The sequence below is a fragment of the Kogia breviceps genome, chromosome 14 (assembly GCF_026419965.1).
Source record: "Kogia breviceps isolate mKogBre1 chromosome 14, mKogBre1 haplotype 1, whole genome shotgun sequence".
Classification (NCBI taxonomy): domain Eukaryota; kingdom Metazoa; phylum Chordata; class Mammalia; order Artiodactyla; family Physeteridae; genus Kogia; species Kogia breviceps.
The window spans coordinates 86,866,916-86,890,964 of record NC_081323.1 but is presented as its reverse complement, the minus strand read 5'-3'; the positions used below and the strand labels follow the sequence as shown (position 1 = coordinate 86,890,964).

Genomic DNA, 24,049 nt, shown 5'->3' with positions numbered 1-24,049 from the left:
TTTCTAGAGTTTTTGATGATGGCCAATCTGACCGGTGTGAGGTGATATCTCATTGTAGTTTTGATTTGCATTTCTCTAATGATTAATGATGTTGAGCATTCTTTCATGTGTTTGTTGGCGATCTGTATATCTTCCTTGAAGAAATGTCTATTTAGTTCTTCTGCCCATTTTTGGATTGGGTTGTTTGTTTTTTTCTTATTGAGCTGCATGAGTTGCTTATAAAGTTTGGAGATTAATCCTTTGTCAGTTGCTTCATTTGCAAATATTTTCTCCCATTCTGAGGGTTGTCTTTTGGTCTTGTTTATGGTATCCTTTGCTGTGCAAAAGCTTTTAAGTTTCATTAGATCCCATTTGTTTATTTTTGTTTTTATTTCCATTTCTCTAGGAGATGGGTGAAAAAGGATCTTGCTGTGGTTTATGTCATAGAGTATCCTGCCTGTGTTTTCCTCTAAGAGTTTGATAGTGTCTGGCCTTACATTTAGGTCTTTAACCCATTTTGAGTTTATTTTTGTGTGTGGTGTTAAGGAATGTTCTAATTTCATACTTCTACAGGTAGTTGTCCAGTTTTCCCAGCACCACTTATTGAAGAGGCTGTCTTTTCTCCACTGTATATCCTTCCCTCCTTTATCAAAGATAAGGTGACCATATGTGTGTGGGTTTATCTCTGGGTTTTCTGTCCTGTTCCATTGATCTATATTTCTGTTTTTGTGCCAATACCATACTGTCTTGATTACTGTGGCCTTGTAGTATAGTCTGAAGTCAGGGAGCCTGATTCCTCCAGCTCCATTTTTCGTTCTCAAGATTGCTTTGGCTATTCGGGGTCTTTTGTGTTTCCATACAAATTAAAACTGTGTTCCTTTTGGTCTGGTTTTCTTTTTTTCCTACAAGTGTACTGTCAGGAATTCTGTGGCATTTCCGGGGTGAGGAGTCTGCACTTCCACTAACAGAGGCCTGTTTTTGATCCCTGGTCAGGGAACTAAGGTCCTGCAAACTGCGTGGTGAGGCCAAAAAAACAGCAAAGACACAATAATCATACTTTGGCCATTAAACAAAGTCAAGGACATTTAGTTCCTCCTCAAGGGCTATCGGGTAATTTTCTGAGCCACGTCCATGGAGCTGTTTTGCAGAGACTGAAAGCCCCGCAGGTGGAAGAAGTTAACTGCGTGCTGCCCACAAGCAGGAAGACTCCAGAGCAGTTGGAACTACAGGGCTGGCTGTTGAGTCCCCGTGACCTCACCACCAACCAATCAGAAGAATGTCCGTCGGGCTTTCCTGGTGGTGCAGTGGTTGGGGGTCTGCCCTCCAATGCGGGGGATGCAGGTTCGTGCCCCGGTTCGGAGGTATCCCGCGTATCGCGGAGCGGCTGGGCCCGTGGGCCATGGCCGCTGGGGTCGCGCGTCCGGAGCCTGTGCTCCGCGGTGGGAGAGGCAGCAGCAGTGAGAGGCCCGCGTACCGCAAAAAAAAAAAAAAATGTCCATGAGGTGATCTCGCAGCCTGTAACCCTCTCTGTCAACATGTAGTCCCATTCTCTTATCCCTATATAGTCCTCAAGCCCAACCTCAGGAGGGGAGAGTTGGTTCTTTGGGACATGAGTCCACGTTCTTCCCTGGACTGCCGGCTTCCTCAATAAAGGTATCTTTCCCGTTACCCAACACTTGTCTCTCAGTATTGGAGTCCTGGATGATGCAAGATCTGCCTCATCTTCTGTAGCTTTTTCTACATGAAAAATACTTCAGGATTATTTTTCAGAGTTAAGAAATGTGGTTGGATAATCACAACGCCATTCAGCAACACCTCGTTGGACAGCAAACAGGCGAAGCCGACTGGTAATGACCACACATATCATGATTGTGCGAAGACTTTCATCTTTATTATATTTCCCAAAAAGCTGCATTACACGGCCCTCTTTAACAATCTAAAATAACATACAAACGTTTTGAGACAAGTTAAAAACTTACGACTGAATTCCCACAATTTGATAATGAGAGCTAAAAAAATACAAATTTATGCTTACAAGAATTGGCAGGAAATAAATACCCACCTAGCTATAAGTAGAATGGAAATATTATGGAATAGATAAAATGTATATTATGTCATAGATGAAAACAAAAATCTCTCTTGAAAATGTGAGTCAAAATATATATATGTGTAAATATACAATCGCTATAATGCTCATCACGAAAGTTTGTAGGAACCCGATGTTTCAAAATGAAGACTGTTTCAAAACTATTTAAAATAAATATATAAATATAAAATATAAAGATACAATAATTTTATAGGTGACATTTTCAAAATAAGCCACTGAAAGTTAAGTAATCAGTCATGACCCTACGGCTCTAATTATATATTTTAAAGCTACTCACGTCTATTCTGAGCCCCTACAGTCCACCTTCAAATGCTTGTAGACTGGGGCCAACAAGGGTCTAACAAATGGGACCTGTAATGTTCATCTCAGGGGAGATTTGAATGAAAAGATCTGAAAATTGAGGTGGTGCCTTCCAAGAGGCTGGAACCCGAAGAAGCCCTGATTCCTTACTTCGTGCCACAGACGCCTAGCAGCCCGCCCCGCTCCTAGGAGTGTGACACGAAAACTCTCTCCAGCTCGTTCTAGAAGATGCTCTGTTGTTCCCGATGATCTGCACACGAGGCTTCTCCCTTCCTTCCTCATGGCTGTGGTCAGTGTCTGCATTGACCTCATGGTGAACTTGCTCCTCTCCCCTGGGCTCTGTGATTTGGAAGTAAGAGAAAGAGCACGGATGTCAGATTTCAAAGTGGCAACTGTCCAGATATACATCGTACCAATGGCATCATTGGTCCACAAGTGGTGAGTCAGGGGAAATGAAGAGTCACAGGTGATCTGGCCATAAGCAGTTTGAAAGCAAATTTGGATGAAAATAAAGCTAGTCGGGCTTCCCTGGTGGCACAGTGGTTGAGAATCCGCCTGCCAGTGGAGGGGAAATGGGTTCGAGCCCTGGTCCGGGAAGATCCCACATGCCGCAGAGCAACTAAGCCCGTGCGCCACAGCTACTGAGCCTGCACCCTAGAGCCCGTGAGCCACAACTACTGAGCCCATGTGCTGCAACTACTGAAGCCCGTGCGCCTAGAGCCCGTGCTCTGCAGCAAGAGAAGCCACCGCTGTGAGAAGCCCGCGCACCACGATGAATCATAGCCCCCTGATTGCCACACGTAGAGAAAGCCCACGTGCGGCAACACAGACCCAACGCAGCCAAAAATAAAATAATGAATCCAAATAAATAAATGAAGTTAGTCATAGTTCATCTTATTGAACGTGTAGGCTGTTGTATCTAATATGTTGTTTGTAGAAATTTACTTTGTTGTAGGTCATTCCTAGAACCCATATCCCTGAGGGATGTAAGGCCAAAAATGAATTAAAAAGAGAAACTGGAAACACAGTATATGGAAAACAATCACCATCTCGTCATAGCTGTTATTTGGACCCCGTTGCTTTGGGTGAAATGACTTCAGTGAGACCCACGCGTCTGGGACACACTGGTTCCCCCGAGGTCTGGTGCCCACGGGGCCCGCGGTGCCGGTGTGTGTGCGTGGCTGTCAGTCGGGGGCTGGGCGCTGAGGCTGCGTGTGGCTGTGTGCCCGGCTGGCCCGCTTCACAGCGTGAGAGGTGATGTGGGTCCAGGAGCAGGATTCCTGCGATTTCCTCGGTAAATGACATGTCGTTCCGCCCGCACCTTTGCGCCCGCAGCCCTTCCTTTGCGCCCGCAGACCTACCTTCGGGCAGGCCGATGACCTCAGGCCTGCGAGGTCCCGGGGCCTCTAGGGCAGGAGGGTGCGGTCTCTTCCCCACACCCAGAGCTCTGGATCAAAAGCCTGGATCTGGAGAGACAGACAGCCCCTGGCAGTGAGGATGGGGCTGCCTCCCCTTGCCCCGCCTCCGGTGCTTTCTCCTCCGTCCCCAGGGCCCAGGCCGAGTCCCCCGTGACGCCCACCTCCTCGCAGCCCTCCCCACCACCCCCCGACCGCCACAGGCCCCCCACCTGCTCGCACTCTTCCCGAGTGACCCTCGTCCTCCAGCCCATGGAACGGATGAACTGCAGACGCAGTCTGTGGAACAGGGGACGCTGGGAGCGGTTCTTTCCATAGAGGAACGAAAAGATGGCCTGTTTGGGGGCCTGGTTGTCCTCCTCCATGTCGCTGGCCACGTAGCTGCGGAAAGACAGCAGGTCCCTGTCGTCGGGACAGGAAGGGCCTCCACTCGGGACCCGCTTCCCAGGACGGAGGCCGGCTGAGCGCCCCACGCGACCCAGCCGGCCCTGCCCGGCGTCCCCGAGAGCCGCCCGGCCGTCAGGGAGCCGCGGCCAGGCAGGACCTTCGGAAGGGGCCCCGCACACCTCGACCGCGAGGACGCAGTCCAGACCCCCGTTCCCTTCACCTTCTTCTCCGTGCACACACGTCCCTCCCTGTGTCGTAGGTACGTGTACAGTTCCTGAGGGCAGGAGCTGACTGCTCCGTTTCTGCACTCTTCCCTCTCCCACCCAGTGACGCGTTTAGGGTTTGCTTCACGGGGATGCACGAAGTCCACAGCCTTTTGTGAATCTCCGTTCCCATCATCTCACACTCCCCAGCGTGCGGGGTGAACTTTAGGTGGTTTCATCAGGTGAATGAATGAGTGAACATTTTATGTCACAGCCCAATGCAACGCTGATTGCCTCGAAGACTCACAATAACGAACATTCGCAACGTGACAAGAATTGTGCTGAGTGCTTTGGGGCTGCATTGACATTTTGACAAGGCCTGCCTTCCACGTTGTGTCTAGTGTCATGGGCCTGGGGAAGGGGAAGGGGGGAGATAAGAAAAATGGCTGTAATGCAAAGCATCACATTATAGTTCGATTTTTTTTTTTTTTTTTTTTTTTTTTTGTGGTTCGCAGTCCTCTCACTGTTGTGGCCTCTCCCGTTGTGGAGCACAGGTTCCGGACGCGCAGGCGCAGCGGCCATGGCTGACGGGCCCAGCCGCTCCGCGGCACATGGGATCTTCCCGGACCGGGGCACGAACCCGCGTCCCCTGCATCGGCAGGCGGACTCTCAACCACTGCGCCACCAGGGAAGCCCCTATAGTTCGATTGTTAACTAAAGTGCCTCCGGGATGCAGAAGTTAGGGAGATCAGGCACGGTGAAGGTTTTGGCGTTGGAACCCACTTTAAGGATAGGGTCATTTTCTTCAGTTACATGTGTGGGAAAGATACCTGGACAGAAAGCACAGTAGCAACTTAGAGGGCAGGGTGTTTGGAAGGAACAGTGAAACCAAGGGATAAAGTATCAGGACGGTGTGATAGAGATTGCAGAGAGAGTAGAATTCCAACCCCGAACTCTGGCCTTCACTGGGCACGTGATTAGCCAATGAAATTGTGCGACGCCGTCAGACCTGTGTTTTGGAAGGATATTTGGGCAAATAGAGCCGACTGGCTTGGGAGACTTGGAAGAAATATCAGTGGGGAGCATTTTACACCAGATCCGCGCTATGTGATAAGGGCCCCAATTGTGGCACTTGTCTTGGCAATGAAGAAACAGAATATAATCACACTTGGTGCTGATGTGGGAGGACGCGAGACCGGAGAATCAGAACCAGAAACGTCTCAAGTCTGTTTTACTTGGGGGCAGGATGGTGTCAGTTATCTCTTCCTCTCCTGTTAAGAAGGTTACAGTGTTTTGCTTTGTTTTGTTCAGTGTTTTAATTGACATTAGGGTAGTTTGTTTTGACAATGAATGGTATAAAAACCAAAACTTCCTTTGAGAAAGAAACCACTCTCCGGTAATCCTGCCCTTTTCACACCCAGAGTAAACAGTACAAAGGGGTTTAAAAACAACAGATGAAAGGCCAGAGCCCCACGTGTGTCCCCGTCAGCCCTCCCAGGGTGTTGTTGAATGTTGATGGCGGGGATGGCGCAAGGTACTCACAGAGCGATGAAGAAATGGATTCTCTGGTATTGCCAGGAGAAGAGCCCGGCCCGGCTAAAGTAGGCGATCACCATGGACAGCAGATACTGATGGAAAGAGGAAAAGGACCTAGGTGAGAGGTCACATCCTGGAAGCGGAGAACCAGTGGGAGAAGGGGGCAGGGGACCAGGAATGGGTGGTGCCACGTGGAGAAGAGACCCCGGTGCCGGGTGAGCCTGATGGTGTGGGGACGGGGAGAGGACAGAAGGTCAGCGTTGGCGACGCTCCCAGGATGGGAGGCGGTGGGTGTGAGGGCGTGGACTCAGGGCCGCTGGCAGTGGACGGCGTTTGATGAACCGGAGCCAAGGCGGGTCCCCAGGAGCTGAGAGGAGAGGGGACTTAGGCGGCAACCACCCAAGGGGCACACCTGGGGCTCCCACCCCAGAGGCGACCTCGAGGCCCCTGGAGGGAAGTGCTGAGAAGGCATCAGGTTGGGAGGGGAGTGGAAACGTGGGTGTAGGAAGCGCCACGCGCGCCCACCCAGGACAGGCGCTGGAGCAGGAATCCGTCTCAGTGGGTGACTTACCTTGTCAGAGACTTCCAGCTTTTTGTCCCAGGCCAGGAATTTCTTCACGACGGGATCCTCTGTGAAAAGAGGGCAGATGTTGCCAGTGGGAACAGGGCTGTCGTGGGCATATTGCGGAGCCAAGAGGGAGAACCGTGCCCCCCCCCCCCCGGGGAAATGCCAAGATGCGGCCCGGGTTGCAGCTGTGGGAAGAGGGGAGGGTCGACCATTCGCTGTGGGGGGAAAGGGGGCGACTCCCCTTCTAGGGGGGCCGAGTCACAGGGGTGATGCCCCTTCCTCGTGCACTCAGGTACCACTGCAGAGGCATCGCGTTACTCTCGGCCGGTTTCTCAATTGACAGTCACGTCGGGGGGCGAAGATGGCTTGTCAGCTCATCCCCCCACCACCCCCGCACCGGTAAGATTCCAAAGGCCAGTAAGAGCTAGACTCTAAGGGGTACAGTTGAAAGCAAGCGAAGCTAATCCTGTATCATTTCTATGTATCATTTCGAAGTCTAACCTAACCCTGTATCGTGTGTGTGTCCCCTGTATCCTTTATCCGTAGACAGTCCGCCAGGGCCGGAGAGTGCGGCAACTGGCAGAGAATTCTTTTCCACTGGAAAAGCGTCGTCATGGGCAGTTGTTGTTTGCTTGCTTCTCAAGTATAGGATCTGAGGGTGCTGGGCGGGGGGGGGGTCCCTACCGAGCAGCCTGTTGAAGACCTCGTGGTGCTCAGGCAGCACTGAAAACACCCGCTGTCGCTTCAGCTTCATCTTGAGCCCGCTCAGCGACTCCACGACCCAGGCGTCCTGGGCCTCAGCGGCCGGGGCGCCGTCCACCTCCGCTCGGAACGCCGCTGGCCTCTTCCTCTTACGGCCGGGGCGCTGAGGCGGGGAGCTGCAAGCGGCCGAGGGGGCTGAGGAAGGAGAAGAGACTGGAGCGTGACGCTCTCGTCTAGGGAATTCAGCCACTGGTGACCACGCAGCCCCAGCCCGACTCTGCCTCCCCCCTGAAGCACCCCGATCCCTTCCAGCCTCACAGACCTCTGACCTTGCCCCAAGTCCTTTCCATCTCTCTCTGTCCGTGTCCACCTATCCCTCCCCTGACTCCTTTTGTCCTTTTCCCAGCTTCCTGTCCTCAAAACTCTTTCTCACGGTAGATAATTCCTCCCACTAGGAAAGAAAAGAAAAAGAACCCCCCCTTGTCTCCTCTCTTCCCTTCTCTCACCCTTGGGTCTCATCTGCTAATGCTCTTTCCCGCTTCCCAGGTTGACCGTGTCCCCGGCCGCTGGGCTGTCCCCCCTCAATCCGTGGCTTTCCGAGTGTCCCCTTTCTTTCATAGGCACCTGGTCCAGCTGCTCCTTCCCCCCCTGTGCCCTTTCCTCCTTACCGGTGGAGCCTGTGAACTGCCTTCTGGCGCCAGCTCCCTCACCGGCCGGTCCTGGGCTGTCTTCATAGACGGTCACGTCCGGGGGGCGCCCTGAGGAGCTGGGCTGCTGGTCCTGGTCGTCAGCCTGGGAACCGGGTGGCCGACTGGCCATGGTTGCGCCCAAAGTCTTCCCTTCCTTGAAGCCTAGGCTCTGCTTTGTCCCAACTCTTCTTCTGGACTTGGGCTCAACACAAGCGGTCGTCCCTTCTCCAAGATGCGGGGCAACTGGCGGTGGAGAGAAGCTCTGGCGAGCTGCTATTGTCCACTACTGCTGCTGAGCGACACGGAGTCTGGTCCTTCCAATCAGGAAGCTCAGAAGCCTCTGATGTCATCATCGGTCATTCCAAACTGGCAAGCGGTTTGAAGGAAAACACAGAGAACCGTCCAACCTATGTGTGCACTTGTCCCAGAGATCAGGGGTAGACGGTATCCCCTGCCACTGATCCAACCTCTGCCCGTCCTCCAAAACCACTGCCCTCAAGCTGTCCAGACCCCTCTTTACCGCTTCCCAGCAGGTGCCCTGTCCTCTCCCTGCTGGACTCTCCCCCTCCCTCCCATTCCTTTTCCACGGCCTGGTGGGAGAGTGGGGACAGGGACAAGGAAACTCAGGGGAAGCAGCAACGGTTAAGCCTCATGAGAGTGACCTAAGTATGTCAGAACAGATCCCTAGTGCATTGGCTCCCTGGATGGAAACGTTAACGTTACAGCCCGGGGTTTGGCGAAGCTCTTCTGCTCCGTGTTTACCGACCCTGTGTACAGAGCTCTGTACTGTGGGAGCTCACGTCCACTGCCCTCAGGCTCCTTGGAGTCCAAGAGCCGTTTTGAGAAGCAAAAGTCCTAGAAAACTACAGGTGCTCAGGCACCCTTCAGAGGGTGTCTACAGACAGAGACACACACACAAAAAGGGCACCTTTGGATTTCACAAAGTCCATGGATTGTCCAAAGTCCGCCCCTCGATTCCAATTAAGAAGTTCTAGTCTACTTGCCACAATTTTGAGAATGTGGTATCACTGTCGACCCAGAGATGTCACTCCCTGAATGAAAATGTCACATGAACAAAAAACTAAATCTCCAGTTCAAGACAGATTATTTTTCTGAATAAAAATGTCACATGGACAAAAAGAGTAAATGGAAAAATCTCCAATTCAAGACAGGTTATTTTTCTACGAGGGTGGGAAGTACACGTTAGCCGAGATGCAGAGAGGAAAATAGCCAGGTCAGGGTCATGCAGTATCACAGGAAGCTTCTTCTGAACCTCCAACTCATGCTTCCATTCCTCCCCTGGAGGTCTGAGTCTTGCTTTTCCTTCCTTCCTCCCTCCCTCCCTCCTTCCATCCCTCCCTCCCTCCCTACTTCCACCCTCTCTCCCTCTCTCCTCCTCCCTTTTCTCTCTTTTTATGATGATAAAATATGCATTACATAAAATTAGCCCTTTCTAAGGGTACAGTTGAGTGACATCAAGAATTCACATTGCTGGGTTGCCCTGGTGGCACAGTGGTCAAGAATCCTCCTGCAGATGCAGGGGATATGGATTCGAGCCCTGGTCCGGGAAGATCCCACATGCCGCGGAGCACCTAAGCCCGTGCGCCACAACTACTGAGCCCGTGCGCCTAGAGCCCATGCTCCGCCACAAGGAGAAGCCACCGCAATGAGAAGCCCGCGCACCGCACCGAAGAGTAGCCCCCTCTCGCCGCAGCTAGAGAAAGCCTGCGCAGAGCAATGAAGACCCAACGCAGCGAAAAATTAGTGAAACAATCATCTTAAGAAAAAAAAAAAGAATTCTTGTGTGACCTTCCCGACCATCCATCTCCAGAATGTTTTCATCCTGGGAAACTGAAACTCTGTCCCCATTAAACGCTGACTCCCCATCGCCTCCCGCTCCTGACACCCAGATTTCCACTTTGTGTCTCTATGAATTTGACCCCTCTGAAGATCACACAGAAGTGGAATCACGTAACATTTGTCCACTTGTATGTGGCATATCCACTTAGCTTCATGTCTTCAAGTGTCATTCGTGTGGTAACCTGTACGAAAATGTCCTCCCAGACCCCAAAGCCAGTGTGGACAGTACACAGTGAGTGAGAAGGAAATAAAACCCTGGGTCTGGAGAAGTTCACACGTATGCCAAGTGCGATGGGAAACCACTGAATGAGAAGTGTCGTGATCCAGTTTGCAGTGAAAGGGAAAAAATGGATTCTGGCTCTTGTATACACGGATGGGGTGGGCATTCAGCAGGAGTGGAAGTCGGGAGACCCAGATACGGTTAGGAATTTGGCGTGGTGGTCCAGGAAGACGATGTCTGAGAAGATGGAGAGAAGGAAACAGGGTCCGGATATGTGGAGGGAGAATCAGCAGGGCTCATCGGCGGGTCAGATTGGAGGGAGGTAGCGGGCGGTATCTCTGTTGACTCTGTGTGCGCGTGTTTGCCCGTACCTCTACTGCTGAGACTCTGTTGTCTCTACAAAGAAACACTAAGCTTTGCTCTTAAAAGTGGAATTGTTAAATGTTCACTGTCTATACAAAGAAATGTCAGACAGTCATTGAAGACTACATAAATGCCCTTTGTATCAATTAGAAACTTTCCTTCCTTTTTGTGGGTGAATAAGATCTGTTGCATGAATATACACACTACATTTCTTTATCCATTCATCTGTCAATGAGCACTTGGGCTGTGTCCACATTTTGGCTCTGAATCTTGCTTTTGAATTACCGTTTGGACTTTGATGAGAAGTGTCTCTGCTGTTCAGGATGTGCCCAGAGTTTTCTTTTGTCTCTTGATCATCACTTACATATTTCTAATTGGCCCAGGCCATGCATACGTAGAGTCCAATCAGTTCATCCAAGGTGCAGGGACTGAGTGTCTCTTTGGTTTGCACTCGTGGACTTTCTGAGATGTTCTAGGTCTCAGAGGCCATGCACAGAGCGCCTGAGGCCCTCCCGAGCTGCCGCAGCCCGGCTCTCCTCAGGGTCCACACTGCTGGGAAAAGCACTGCTGCTGGAGGACCTGTGTCCCTCTGCTGTAGTCGTTCCATTGTTAAGAGGCAAATGAGTTCAGCTTTGCATTCATCATGCTTTCAACCATCACAGCTGATTGGGTCCTTGTATAACCAAAGAGAAGTTCACTGTCCCTCTTGGTTAACAGGTTTTCAAATATTAGAAGGTTAGTGTTCTGTCTCGGTGAAAAGTTCTCTTGTATACTGTGAAATACCCTGGTTGCTTTATCTCGTCTTCAGATCTGGATTTGCATAATCCCACCTCACCTTGTCCACATGTGCTCCAGTCGGGTGGGACCCAGCTTAAGATGTGTTGGTATGTTGTCCAAAAATGGCGTAAACAGCCCGGATTGAATCTGATGTTGTCAGTGAGCAGGACCTTGTGGGGCCTTCCTGGGATGGATTCTCCCCATGTCCTCTGCCTGCTCCTTGTCTTTAGAAAATTGTAGCCTCCTAGCCTTCCCGGAGTTCGAAACAAACAATTTAATCGGAGAAGTGAGAAAGTGCAAAAAGAAAGGAAGACAGTCGAAAAGGAGCAAGTGATACTAGTGTCGCCGTGAAACATAGTCAAGGACCTTTAGTTTCTCCTGCGGGTCTGTCGAGACTGTTCTGAGCCACGTCCGTGGAGCGGTTTTGCAGAGACGGAGGCCCCCGGCAGGTGGAAGAAGTTAACTGCACGCTGCCCACAAGCAGGAAGCCCCTGGAGCAGCCGGAAGCAGAAGGCTGCTGATGTTGGCCTCCAATGACCTCACCACCAGCCAATCGGAAGAATGTCCGCCAGCTGACCACACAGCCCTCAAGCTCCCCCCCTCACCCCACTCCTTTGTAATTCACTTTAAACACGGTTTAAATTTTATATTGGGAGTAGAGTTGATTGACAATGTTGTGTTAGTGTCCGGTGTACAGCAAAGTGATTCAGTTACATGTTTACAGATATCTATTCTTTTTCAGGTTGTTTTCACACTGAGGTCATTAGAGAATTTTGTGGTTTTTTCGTCACGCTGTGTGGCTTGTCGGATCTCAGTTCCCTGAGCAGGGATTGAACCCCGGCCCCGGCCGTGAAAGCCCAGAATCCTAACCTCTTGGCCACCAGGGAATTCCCTATGTCAGTAGAGAATATTGAGGAGAGGTCCCTGTGCTGTACAGGAGGTCCTTGTTGATTGCCTATTGTATATACAGTTGTGTGTATACATTAGTCCCAACCTCCCGGTCTATCCCTGTCCCCCAGCTTTCCCCTTTGGTAACCATAAGTTTGTTTTCTATGTCTGTGAGTCTATTTCCGTTTTGTAAAGAAGTTCATTCGTTTCATTGTTCTAGATTCCACATAGAAGTGATATCATATGGTATTTGTCTTTCTCTGTCTGACTTCCTTCACTCAGTATGATAATCTCTTGGTCCATCCATGTTGCTGCAAATGGCATTATCTCATTCTTGTTTCTGGCTGAGTAGTATTCCATCGCATACATGTACCACAGCTTCCTTATCCATTCCTCTGTCGATGGACATTTAACTTGCTTCCACGTCTTGGCTATTGTAAATAGTACTGCGATAAATACTGGGGTGCGTGTGTCTTCTCGAATTATGGTTTTCTCTGGGTATATGCCCAGGAATGGGATTGCTGGGTCCTGCGGTAGCTCTAGCTTTAGTGTTTGGAGGAAGCTGCACACTGTTCTCCATAGTGGCGGCACCACTGTACATTTCCACCAACAGACTCACCCCGTCTGCAGACACCCTTCCCGGAAAGCCGTTGGGCAGCGGGGCCTTTTGAGCCCTAGATACCTGGACCCCTTGCCTGTTGCCCTGCCGTAAACGCTGCGCTTTCCTTCGCCATGACCCGGTGTCGGGCGATTGGCTTTACTGCGTGCAGCCGAGTGGACCCAAGTTTGGTTCAGTAACAGCGTGTTCAGAGACAAACAAAACTGTCCCATCCCCTCCTCTTTTTTCATCCTGTGTCTGCAGTTGAATATCACAGTGGCTGTAGCTCTAGTGCAGAAATATCAGTAGAGTGAAGCAGAAGTGCTTTGTCAATACAGTCCTTTCGGCATGAGAGTCACATGGAGAAAATACTACAACACAGATGCTTGGACCCAGCCTCACAGATTCTAATTCCACAGCAGTGAGCTAGGGCCTCATTTTAACTTTCTCAATTGACATGTTTCTGATTTGGAAATCTCCGGGTGGGATGTGCCACCCAGGCTGGTGCAGTAGGGGGTGTTCAAGGCGTCGTTGAATGAAATAAGCAGGAGGGAGGTGAACCGTGACCTGGATTTAAGCCAGGCAGCCTCTGGCAGGGCTGTGGCCAGGCCATGGGTCCACAGCTGAGCGGACGTCTGTGTCAGCCTCCAATCCTCCTGCCAACGGGTCCGTGACCACCCCACCAGCAGCCTGGTGCTGCTGTGGATAAGCAGCCCTGGGATCGGAGTTCAGCCCAGGCACCTTCCTGGTACGTACAAATAGTGCATGTGCTGGTGAGGAAACGGCCCTCTCCACCAGGAAGCCTGGAGCACATCCTCCCGTACAGCCCTCAGAGGGGACCAACCCTGCTGACACCTTGATCTCAGACTTGCAACCTGCGTAAACGTCGGACAGTGCATTTGTGTTGCTTAAGCCCGCCAGTTTGTCGTACTTTGTGACGCAGCCCAAGCGAACTGCTACGACCTGTGTTTCGAATAAGAAGGAATTCACATGTGACGGTCACTTTCCTGCTTCCTCTGCGTTTATTTTTTTATTTTTAAAAAAATACTTCTTTCTCTTAGGCTGTGTCGTGTCTTAGTGGCGGCACGCGGGCCTGATTGCCCCGTGGCGTGTGGGGTCCTAGCTCCCCGACCAGCGTTCTGGGGCTTCGAACCAGCGTCCCCTGCCGTAGGAGGCGGATTCTTTACCACTGGAACACCAGGGAAGTCCCTCCCCTGCCTTTAAACTAAGACGTGTCGCTGAGCTTCCAAGAAGAACCTGTCCCTTTCTGTTAGATTAGAAACTTGAGTTTTCTTCTCAAACGTTGTGTCCCCTGGCTGTGGTAGATGTGTTAGTGTTGAAAAAAATGGTTGAGAGACTTTTAGAGGAAAATGATTTTACAAATCCTGAAGAGAGGTGCCAGTTATCTTGATAAAACTGGTATGTTAAGAGACCAAAAATAAACAGGAGGAAACACAGGCAACTACTTAGGAAATGCAGGATGGGGAAGGCTTCTTCACGTACAGTGTGACAGCAGATGAAAAGTATGAAGCGAAAGTGAAAGATCTGAACACAAAATATGTTGTTATGTGTCTGTATAACAGAATGTAAGAGTAACAAATTAAGTTAAAAAGATAAAGAACAGGTATTGCTAGATACACACTTGTGTATGTAAAATAGATAAACACTAAGGACCTACTGTATAGCCATGGGAACTACCTTCAATATCTTGTGATAACCCATAATGGCAAAGAACCTGAAAAAGAATACATATATTCTTACATACATACATGTAACCGAATCAGTTTGCTGTACACCTGAAACATTGTAAGCCAACTATACTTCAGTAAAAATAGATAACTGACAAAATAGGGAAGATATCTGTATTTAATAGAAACGCAGATACGAAAAGAGAAAGGTTGATATTGTAAATATGCATATATATGAAGAGATCTTAATGAAACCAAACTAAAAGTTGGCCATTGCTGCTTCTGGTCAAGGTGAAACTGCAGAGTCCAGGTTTACCCTCCTCGCCGAAACAAGTTTAAACAGGGGGAAATGTATGAAATGACGGTTTTTCGCCTTTTGGAGAGAGGGCAGAGTCGTGAGAGACATCAGCTTGCTGCTGGACCTCCTGTTCGTTTGGATGACCCCGTACTTGTTATTCCCTTTTTCAGAGCATTTCCTCAAGACAGCTTGTACTAGAAATACTTCCAGAGAGTGTCCAGGGCAACGTACAGGGCAGGGGGCTGGGGAGACCCCCACGTCTCCGGGCTGAAGGGATAGAGTGAGGTGTTGAGGTGGGCCCAGCAGCTGGGGTTCACAGGCCACCCCAGTCTCCTGCTGAGACCCGGTCTGTGCACGTGGGTGAGGTGAGAACTGGAGGCCTGGTGGCGGGCTGATGGGCGCACCGCCCACCCAAGGTGCTTCCAGGGTACTCAGTGCAGCTGACGTGTTTACCTGGTGAAAATGGAAAATGCGGGCACTGCGCCCTGGAGGTTTGCAAACTCAGGCTCAGAGGAGGCGTGGTCGCTGTCATTCCCACACAAGCAGCGTTTCATCGGTGAGAATTCAGGCGGAGGCCACAGTCAACAGCAGCAAGAACCGGGAGAGACCGTTCCTGGCTCTAGGCAGCCGCTTCGAAGCGCAGTTTTGGAGAAGCACAGTTTTGGAGAAGCACACATTTTGTGCAGGATTAATTTAACGTGGCAGTTCCGCTGGGGGAATGAGGACTGGCTTATGTGCTTATTCATTCGGATGAATCGTCACTTCCAATTTCCGTTTTTAGAGGATTTCCTCGAGATGCTTGTAATGTAAATACTTCCTCTGTCCCTTTTGTAAGTATCTAAATCTTTTCAAAAGCTGAATCAGTCTCTTGCGAGCATTACAACCCAGGAATGTTTTTGTTAAGGACCTGAGAGAGATTTTCTTTATGTCTCTGTCACCAGGGGACTTTAGGCCAGGTGTTAGGCACTTTGCTCTGAGCTGTAAGTACCTGCTTGTCAGAGGGATAGGAGAAGTTGTCTTTCTCCTTTGGATAAAGGATATTAAGTAAGTAGCATGGACAGCCACCGAGTTTCCCAGGTGAATTTAGGATGTACTCTGAAAGGACGTATGCCATTTTTATGGTGGTGTCAAGTCTTTTCACATGAGACCAATTTCCGTTTATCTTGAGAACATGAATGCGACAGATTTTATCTGCTGAGCTATAGAAAAAACAGGTGAGTTGATTTCATTTGCACGAACATTAGTGGTTCGCCTGTGGTGCACAGCAGAGTCAGGTTTAATGGTTATTCAACAGTGAAACCGTTTTCTTGATTTCTACATTTGTGGAGAGGATTTTCTCGGTTGGCGGGAGATTTTATTTTTATTCTTTATCTCTTTGTTCGTCAGTTACTTAATGAACTAATGAGACTGCGCTGCGCAGCATGCGGGATCTCAGTTCCCCACCAGGAGTCAAACACGTGCCCCCTGCAGTGGAACCTAGGAGTCTTAACCACTGGACGGCCAGGGAAGTCCCTGGAGATTTTATTGTTAACTTTTCCCCTCGCCGCTTTTAAGAAACACTTGGCCGAGAACACAGTTATATTGTTTCACCCCCACAATAGTGATGAATCATTACCCTTATGATTCCATTTCTGACAAATGGTATTTTTACCTAACATGAACAGTTTCCTGTGTAAGAGGTAAGATCGCAGGTATGTGTCTTCGGTGTGTGTGTACCTTCTGCTTGTCGTACAGTTCTGAATGCGTTGGTTGTGTCATCGAAACAGCTGCGATTTCTATTTTCCTTTGCTTCCGTGGGTAATATTAGCTTGTATCGTGGCTGGGCATTAATTATATCCTAGGATTTGAATAAAAGTTGTAGCGTTTCAGTTAAGCGAACATGATACACTCCTTCCCGTCTCCTGGTGGTGGGGGAAATCTCCGATGTAACCCGAAATGTCTCAGGGCAGGGAAAGGAGCAGGGACCCTGGAGGCCATCACACAGCCCCCACTTGAGGCCACACCTTTCCTTGATCCCTAACAGGAGTGAAGAGAAATGGGCGATTGAGTCCGTGGTCCAGGCGGCGCAACCCGCAGCCCAGCAGCTCTTCCCCGCCCTGAGTAGATGGAGCGATTTCATTCGCTCACTAACTTGACGGCGCGGAGCCTTGTGGGAAATGGAGTCCTGGAGCTTGTCCGGCTCTCCGGGCGGGCTTTGGCCGGCGGATTTCTGGCGTCCTCCTGCGCAGGTGCGCCTCCTGGTTTGTGCGTGTTGGCGCAGCGTCGCCGCGCCGCCCTGGCTTCCTGTGCGTGCCCAGGTCCCCGGTGGTCGTGGTTACCAGGTCGTGGCGCCTGGCGGGTGAGGATTCCGGGGTCCTTGGGGCTGGACGCCGTCCGACCGGGCCGGTAGCCAGCGGGCGAGGGTTCGCGTGGGCCGGGCGAAGGCTGCAACGGGGACCCACGAGCGCGAGCCGCGGAGGCGGCGGGCTGGGCCTGAGGGGCCGGGCAGGCGGCGTCGGCGTCGGCGTCGACGCAGCGCCCGACCGTGTGCCGCGCGCGGCTGAGGGAGGTCCCGGGAGGGACGTGGGTCTGAAGGGAGCTTGTGCCTTCGGGCCAGAGCCGGCTCCTGGCGCCCCGTGGCCTCGGGAGGCGGAGAGGAGGGACCCCGGGAGAGGACCGCGCCGGAGGAGCAGCCCCCGGCCCGGAGCCTCGGGAGCCCGGGGCCGGTGAGCGAGTCCCGACCGGGTAGGTGGTGCGTGTGCGGGCCTGCAGGCGGTTGTGTACCGTGCGGGGCTAGTGGGAACCCGGGCCGGCCCCCGCGGGAGAGCGACCGGGAGGGTTTGACCGCTTCCCGGAGGTGGAGGGGCCGGGCTGGAGGACAGGGCCGGCTGCTCCGGATGGGGCTCCCCTGGGACTTGTGAGTTGCGGGTGTCCTGGGGCAGCAGGGGCCAGAGGCTCGGCCGGGACGTGCCGCGTCCACGCCTGCCTCCAACCGCGATCCTCCTCGTCGTCGTCCTCCTGTCGCCGTTTCGGGATCTCGCACGTGTCTCGCAAGGCCCATCAGCACCCTGGTTGTCTAATCTAAGCGTCTGCTGCCCCCCTGGGTTGTGCCCTGTGGAGTCGCACAGTGTAGTTCGTGCAGGATGAGTGTGCGAGGCTTTTGTCCTGCTGCCTCGGCTGAGGAAGGAAGAGATTGGGCCTGAGAAGGGAGGTGACTCGTCCCAGATCCTCACCGGGTGTGCACGTGGGGTCGTCAACAGGGCTCCAAGCTCCTAGGGCAGGTGTTCTGTCTCCTTAAAGTCAGTTTTGTAAAAGGTTTTTTTGAGCGTCGCCCTTAAGTTTGTACAAATAATTGGAAGACTGAAAGGCACCCGAGTGTATCCCTTTATCCTGGGTATCCGGTGGATGTTCTGCTCTTAAGCTCTTACCAGAGTTGGTGAGAAGAGAGAAACTCTAAGCAATGTTTAATCTCATATTGAACAACGGAGGTTTCTTTGCATAGGATTCAGTGTCCACCCACTCCTGAAAACACAGTATCCCCACCGTTACCAGGGTCACGTGGGAGCTACCGAGCTGAGGGTGGTTGCTTCCTCGTCATTGTAACAGGCCCTCCTGAAGGTGAAAGGGCGGGTGTCCCACAGGTGTCTCTTGTGGAGCGCGGGCGGGTGCTCGTGCACCCCCAGCCGCTTCAGTCGTAGCTTCACTGCCTGCGTTTTCCTTCTCCAGGTCCGCCTCCACTGTCACAGGCCTGCAGGTTGTTCCAAGGGCAGCGGAAAATGAATCAGTCTCCGGTGAGTTTTGCTGTTTATGTATTTATGTACTGCTCTTGTTTTGTAATAACATCTTGGGATGCGAATAGTTGAAAATTTAAAATCGGAAAGTAGGAGTTGGTAAAAGATGTGGTTATGCAAAGCGTAGAGGAGCAGGTCAGTACCAGATGTTTCTGGCAAGTTCTGTGCGTAGATCTCACGATCCTCTTATAGGCGCAGTACAAGCCTCGTGTTCTTGACGTTGGTGGCAAAACACCATCCCTTGCTTGACTTACATTGTCCTGCCGAAGCCCTTCTGTTCTTGGGCGTTCAAGGTTTCCGTGAGGATCCCGCTGTGGGCCGCTAGGCTTCCTGAGCGACAGCCCCTGACGTGTTGACACTGGTGCATTCCGTGGGCCTCCTGTAAGCGGAGAGCGTGCTGTCCGGGCAGCACTCGGTGTGTATGGCTCTTCTGTTCAGTGGAACCGTGTTGTCCCATAGGTACATTGTTCTCAGTGCTCAATCCAGGGATGCAGTGAGGATCGTCTCGAGGAGCTGCCCTGTCACCCTTCACGTAACTTTCCCTCTCTGTCTCTCACCGTCTAACAGGGTCGCATTACACACCGCGTAGTGATGCCTCTGGCGCAGATCCTTGTTTCCCCCCGAATTGTATCGTGCAGCTCTGTCAGTTCTCCCACCTGGACCAGATAGATGCGTCTGTGCAGCCACTTGCCAGCATCTCTGTGGAGTTGGTCCCGAGGGCACCTCAAATTACTCGGTGCAGTAGATCCAAAAATGATTGTTTACAGCTCCCCCGCCCCTGGCCTTCTCCTTTTGTCCCTGCCGGCTCACCGATGCGTTCTCCAGCCTGTCGCCCTGCCCAGAAAAATGGGTTCATTCTAACGACCTTCTGCATTCTCTGTTACCACGTTGTAGTATTAGGCTTGTTAATGTCCTAGTCTAAATGGGTTTTATTCGTTCCCCTTCATCCCATACTTGCTACCATTAAAATAGCTTATTTGTTCATTTCTGTAGTTACAGAAACTTTTTTTTCTGTGCTGCTGCCTCTTTCCTACAGCAGCTCAAGTGTATTTTCCACGCGGAGTATTTCTCCTAAAATATTAATGACAGCATTTTGTCTCCATGTGGGAAGCGCTTTAGAGGTTCCCTGGGTGACTGGACAAACGAGGATGCCGTTCTGTGGAGCCACTAACCATGGAGCCCTGCGCTAGGGGGAGGTCATAACTCGCTGATGATGCGTTTGGATGGATCTGTGGGGTCAAATCCTGAGCGGAGAGGCTTAGGAGAGAGGAGTGGGAGAATTGGGTTTGTTCTGTTCCTAACTTTCTCTAGACGTTTTTCCGTGACGGGCAAAAGAGAAATTGGCCAGTAGCTGGGGTAGGAGCTGAGGTCAGGGGAGGATGTTGTGTTGTGTTGTGTTGTAATGGGAGAAATAACAGTGGGAATGATCCAGTAGATGCGTGTGGGAGAGGGGAGAGCTGCTGCCCGGGGTCCTGGAGTGGGGAGGGGATGGCAGAGCTGGGTTGCAGGTGGAGAAGTTCTCGGATGGCTTCTGTGTTCTCAGGGAAGCAGCTCCTCAGCTGAGGGTGCGGGTGAGGTTGGGGGTTTGAGGGGAGAGCGGAGCTCTGGGGCCCAGCTCCATCGTGACCATCAGCTCACACAGTTGAGCCAGCTGGGAAGACTGTACTTGCGTCTCTGCCTGAAAGGCCATCTGCTTTCTTACAGTGGGAGTAATTACCCTTTGGGGAGCCTGTGGAATCACACGGTGCTTCTCAGCTCAAAGCGAATTGAGTGCCAGTTGTGGCCACGGACAATTTCTGCTCTGCTGATGGAAGGATCCCCAGAGGAAGTGTCCTGCTTGCCTGGCTCTTGGCTTTGGGGACCCTTCACACCATCCAGCGTTGTGTCTTTTATCTTAGACAGAAACATCCAATGTCTTCAGGTTCTGCATGTGATCTTCAGAAGCAGTTCTCTGCTTCCAGGAGCTTCTGTTCTCCTCGGGAGAGGCATTTCACAGACGTAATTACAGGAGAGGACGGGAATCCTGTCTGTCGATACGTAGGGCACTCCCGAGTGCTGACAAAGCAGAGCCTGCTTTTATTTATTTATTTATTTATTCTAATTTTAATTTATTCACTTTTGGCTGCGTTTGTGTCCTTGTTGCTGCGCGCAGGCTTTCTTCTCTAGTTGCCGCGAGCAGGGGCTACTCTACGTGGCGGTGCCCGGGCTTCTCACTGCGGGGGCTTCTCTTATTGCGGAGCACGGCTTCTAGGCATGCGGCCTTCCGTAGTTGTGGTTTGCGGGCTCAGTAGTTGTGGCTCGCGGGCTCTAGAGCGCAGGCTCAGTAGTTGTGGCTCTCGGGATTAGTTGCTCCGCGGCATGTGGGATCTTCCGGGACCAGGGTTCGAACCCGTGTGCCCACCATTGGCAGGCGGATTCTTAAGCACTGCGCCACCAGGGAAGCCTGAGAGCCTGGTTTTAAATGCCTTGTCAGAGCCCGTAGCCCAGTGACTCTGGGAAGGGTGACGGCCGTCTAGTGACCAGGACTTGGGTAGCTGCAGAGGTTGGCGAGGCTCTCAGAGCAGCGTGAGGTGGGCTGGATGAGGCTCCTGAGGTGCTGGTAAGGACCTCCTTCCTTAGGATGTGGGCCTCCTGTGAGGAACAGCGGGACGTGAATGCAGGCAGACCCTGAGGTTGAGTGAAGAGCCTCCCCTCTGTGCTGGTGTTGGTTTCATCCCGTGGAGAATCGGGAACCTTGTAATTGGCACGGTGACTCATGTGATCGAAAGATGTCACGTCTAGAGCCGGTGGACGGCCTGAAACGCGGGGTGGGGTGCGGTGGGTCAAGTCAGGGGGACTCTGGGCTCCAGCGCGATGGCCGCCAGGAAGGGGCGAGGTCGCGGCGTGTTCCCGCGGGTCCTAGGCCCCGGTCAACCGTATGGACGTTCCCTTGGGGTTTTTCTGAACGGGGAATGAGGTTGAGAGTATTTTCACGTACTCAGAAGCTGTTTCTTCTTTTTAATTGAGAGACAGGTTTTAGAGCAGTTTTAGGGTTACAGGAGGATCGAGCAGACAGCAGTTTCCTATACCCGTCCCTCTGGGTTCCCTCCCTTGATCACGTCTCTGGCCTGTGTGGCGCGTCATGTCAGTGACGGACCAGCGCTGACACCTAACTCTCCCCTGGCGTCTGTGGTGTGTATTAAGGCTCCCTCTCTGTGTCCTGCTATTCAGGTTTGGGCGAGTGTGATGACCTGCAGCCACCACTGCAGTGCCACCCAGAACCACTTCACTGCCCGGAGCACCCCTGGGGCCTCCTGCTCCTCCCCGCCAATGCCCCCGAGCCCCCGACAGCTGCTGGCCTCGTTACTGTCTGCGTGTTCTCGCCCTTTCCCGAGTGTCACGTCGTTGGAATCCTTCAGTCTGTGGTCTTTTCAGACTGGTGTATTTCTGGTTTTATCCGAAGGGCCTGTTCATGTCCACTGCCCGTCTTCCTGCCCCAGTGCTGTCTTGTTGTGTCTTGTTGTGTTTTGTTTTCCTTGTCTCATTGGCTTTCAGAGTCGTCTTAAATGCTTCTAAATTTTTCCAGTTGGAGTCATGTTAGTAAACATTCTTTTCCAAGGTTTCTTGTCTTTTTCCTGTATTTTCCAGCCTTGCTATGTAATTCATTCCTTTTTGTTACTTAGAGAGGTTGGATAGTGTGCATTTTAAAAGTTTCTCAAAATCAGCACGTTTCTGTGGATCAGATTCCTAGTTCCAGAGGAGCCCGCTTGTTCATTCCTGGGGTGCAGCTTCTTTGCGGGGGGAGGCGGGGGCGGGGGGAGGAATGCGTCGGTCTGGTGTTTCCCTTTCTGTTGGATCTTAGTTCCCCTTTCTGGTCCTGGGCACTGCATCAGCCACTCGCGTGGGACAGCCCAGGCAGGTGGGGTCCTCACTTGCTGGCTCTGGAGGCTGTGTGTGTCTGAGAACACCTTTCATTTTCCCTGACGAGCGAGAGGACTCTTTTGGTTGGGGAGCGGCTTCCTAGGACTGCGGCCCTTGGGCCCCCGCTGTCCTGTGTCATCTGGCCCCAGCCCCGCGTGGGAGATCTCTGACACAGGGACGCAGCTGTTCAAGTCCTCTTGGGGTTTTGTCCTTTACCGTCCTCTGAGGAATACCTTTTCTCTAATGGAATTCCAGTGCTTCAGCTTTCTAGGCACTCCTGAAAGGAATCTCAGCCAGGAAAGGAGAGGGGTCCTCTCTGCCCCCAAGCAGGGGAGGGAGGGGACACTGTTAAGGTAACGCTGAGCAAGTGGCTTGTGGGAAATGTGTAACCACTTCTGAGTTCTGCGATTACAAGGCTGTCTGTGGAATCTTAACGGGACCAAGTGGTCTTTTGAGACACATATATCTTGGGTTGTTCCCTTGTGTTTTCAAAGTAACCTAAAACCCCTAACTATTTGCAGTTCTGATTGCTTTCCTAATTTGTTATCCAGGTTTGCTGAAATGCATTTTCTTAAAGTTTAAAATGCAAGAAGAGTGCAATTTTCTAAGCTTCCCTTTAGATAAAAGTGAACGTGGGAAGCCACGTAACCCATCACCAAATAGAAAATCATCTGGAACATTGACAATAACGCTGTTCTTCCTAAATTTGGGTGTTCTTCCTCAGTTTGTATAGGTGTACCCATCAAATAAGCTAACATGACTTCTACTTAATATTCAAGGTTATGAAAAATGTAAATTTGTGTTGAACCACGTGAAATTTTTATTCTGAGAAGTTTATTTCAACCGTAACTATGTTTTGTACTGTGTTAGCTTGTCGATAAATTCCAAGATCTTCAGCTTACGTAAACCCTTGAACTGATAGTAAAGTGTGTTACTTACCGGATAATCATTGGATAACCGAGGTCACTTCTAAGCAAGACAGAAACCTGAAACATTGATTACTAAGCATAATCTCAAGTTATATGCTCTTGCTGCATATTTTTCTTTGTTACCTAGAGGCTGTGTCTGTGGGTGTGTTAATGAACGTGTTTGTGTCTGCCACTTGGAGAAGTCGTGGAAGGGGGATGTGTGTGGCTCTGTAAAGTGTGCTGTGTGTGTTCATGAGCTCCGCCAGCCGACAGCGCTGATGTGGGATGGGCGGTTGTCCGTGATTCACTCCTAGTTTTGTTTGTGGAATGGCAGTCCGTGCGGTTCAAAGTGGTGATTGATTTCGCGTGAATGAGGCTTGACCACTAGTAATGTAATCGGCTGGAGCAGAACTGAGGTCCCGCGGCTCGTCGCTCAGGAGCCAGTGTTCCAGAGACAAGGGTTGGTGTGAGAAGAGAGATGCTGTATTCAGGAAGCCGGCCACCTGGGAAGATGGTGGACCAGTGTCCCCCGAAGCATCCCCCAGTTGCCAGTTAGAGGGCAGGGGGGTGGAGAGGGAACAGACGGGCCATCTCTGGGCTGTGCCGGTGGGGGCTGCGTGCCGAGTAGCACAGTCGGCGCCGACCGTCATCTTGACGTTGCTCAGCCAGTGGCGTGCTCAGTGTCATGTAGATCGTTTCCCGCACAGTTAATCTTCAACTCCCGTGCTGGTTTGTTGCCATTTCCACGAGGCCCGTTCCTGGAGTTGTGTAAGCCATGGGTTCAGGTGTGCTCAGGGTGGAGCAGCTTATGTCATAGCTGCAGTCTGGTCATCATACAGTTAGCTTTCTCCTCTTGTAGTGGTTTTAGTTTCTCCCTCCCTCCCACCCTCCCT

At 51.5% G+C, this 24,049-nt stretch overlaps 2 protein-coding genes across 12 annotated transcripts in view; one reads left to right on the top strand and one right to left on the bottom strand.

Moving 5' to 3' along the window:
• Positions 1-24,049, top strand: part of LOC131740513 (zinc finger protein 12) — an 89,114-nt gene that overhangs the window by 7,951 nt on the left and 57,114 nt on the right. For 8 of the 11 annotated variants that reach the window (XR_010836390.1, XM_067012428.1, XM_067012422.1 and 5 more), the window contains exon 3: positions 18,284-18,348. The gene's annotated coding sequence lies outside the window, so the exon portion shown is untranslated. Of the gene's footprint in view, positions 1-16,780; positions 16,917-17,175; positions 17,303-18,283; positions 18,349-24,049 lie in introns of those variants that run through there. The other 3 variants (XM_059036415.2, XM_067012419.1, XM_067012425.1) reach the window with 3 other exon arrangements.
• LOC131741008 (speedy protein E4-like) lies at positions 2,696-7,282 on the bottom strand. Its single transcript, XM_067012442.1, has 6 exons — positions 7,180-7,282; positions 6,499-6,557; positions 5,934-6,019; positions 4,014-4,182; positions 3,748-3,852; positions 2,696-2,725 (listed from the first exon to the last, which is right to left on the bottom strand). Exons 1-5 carry the CDS (start codon positions 7,247-7,249, stop codon positions 3,793-3,795), a joined length of 444 nt encoding a protein of 147 aa, XP_066868543.1. The 5' UTR covers positions 7,250-7,282; the 3' UTR covers positions 2,696-2,725; positions 3,748-3,792.

Coding starts and splice junctions, on each gene's coding strand:
- LOC131741008 (XM_067012442.1), bottom strand. CDS start 7,249: ATGAAGCTGAAGCGACAGCGGGTGTTTTCAGTGCTGCCTGAGCACCAC. Junction 4,183..5,933: donor ATCCATTTCTTCATCGCTCT/GTGAGTACCTTG, acceptor GTCTTTCCGCAG/CTACGTGGCCAGCGACATGG. Junction 3,853..4,013: donor CTCGGGAAGAGTGCGAGCAG/GTGGGGGGCCTG, acceptor CTGTCTCTCCAG/ATCCAGGCTTTTGATCCAGA.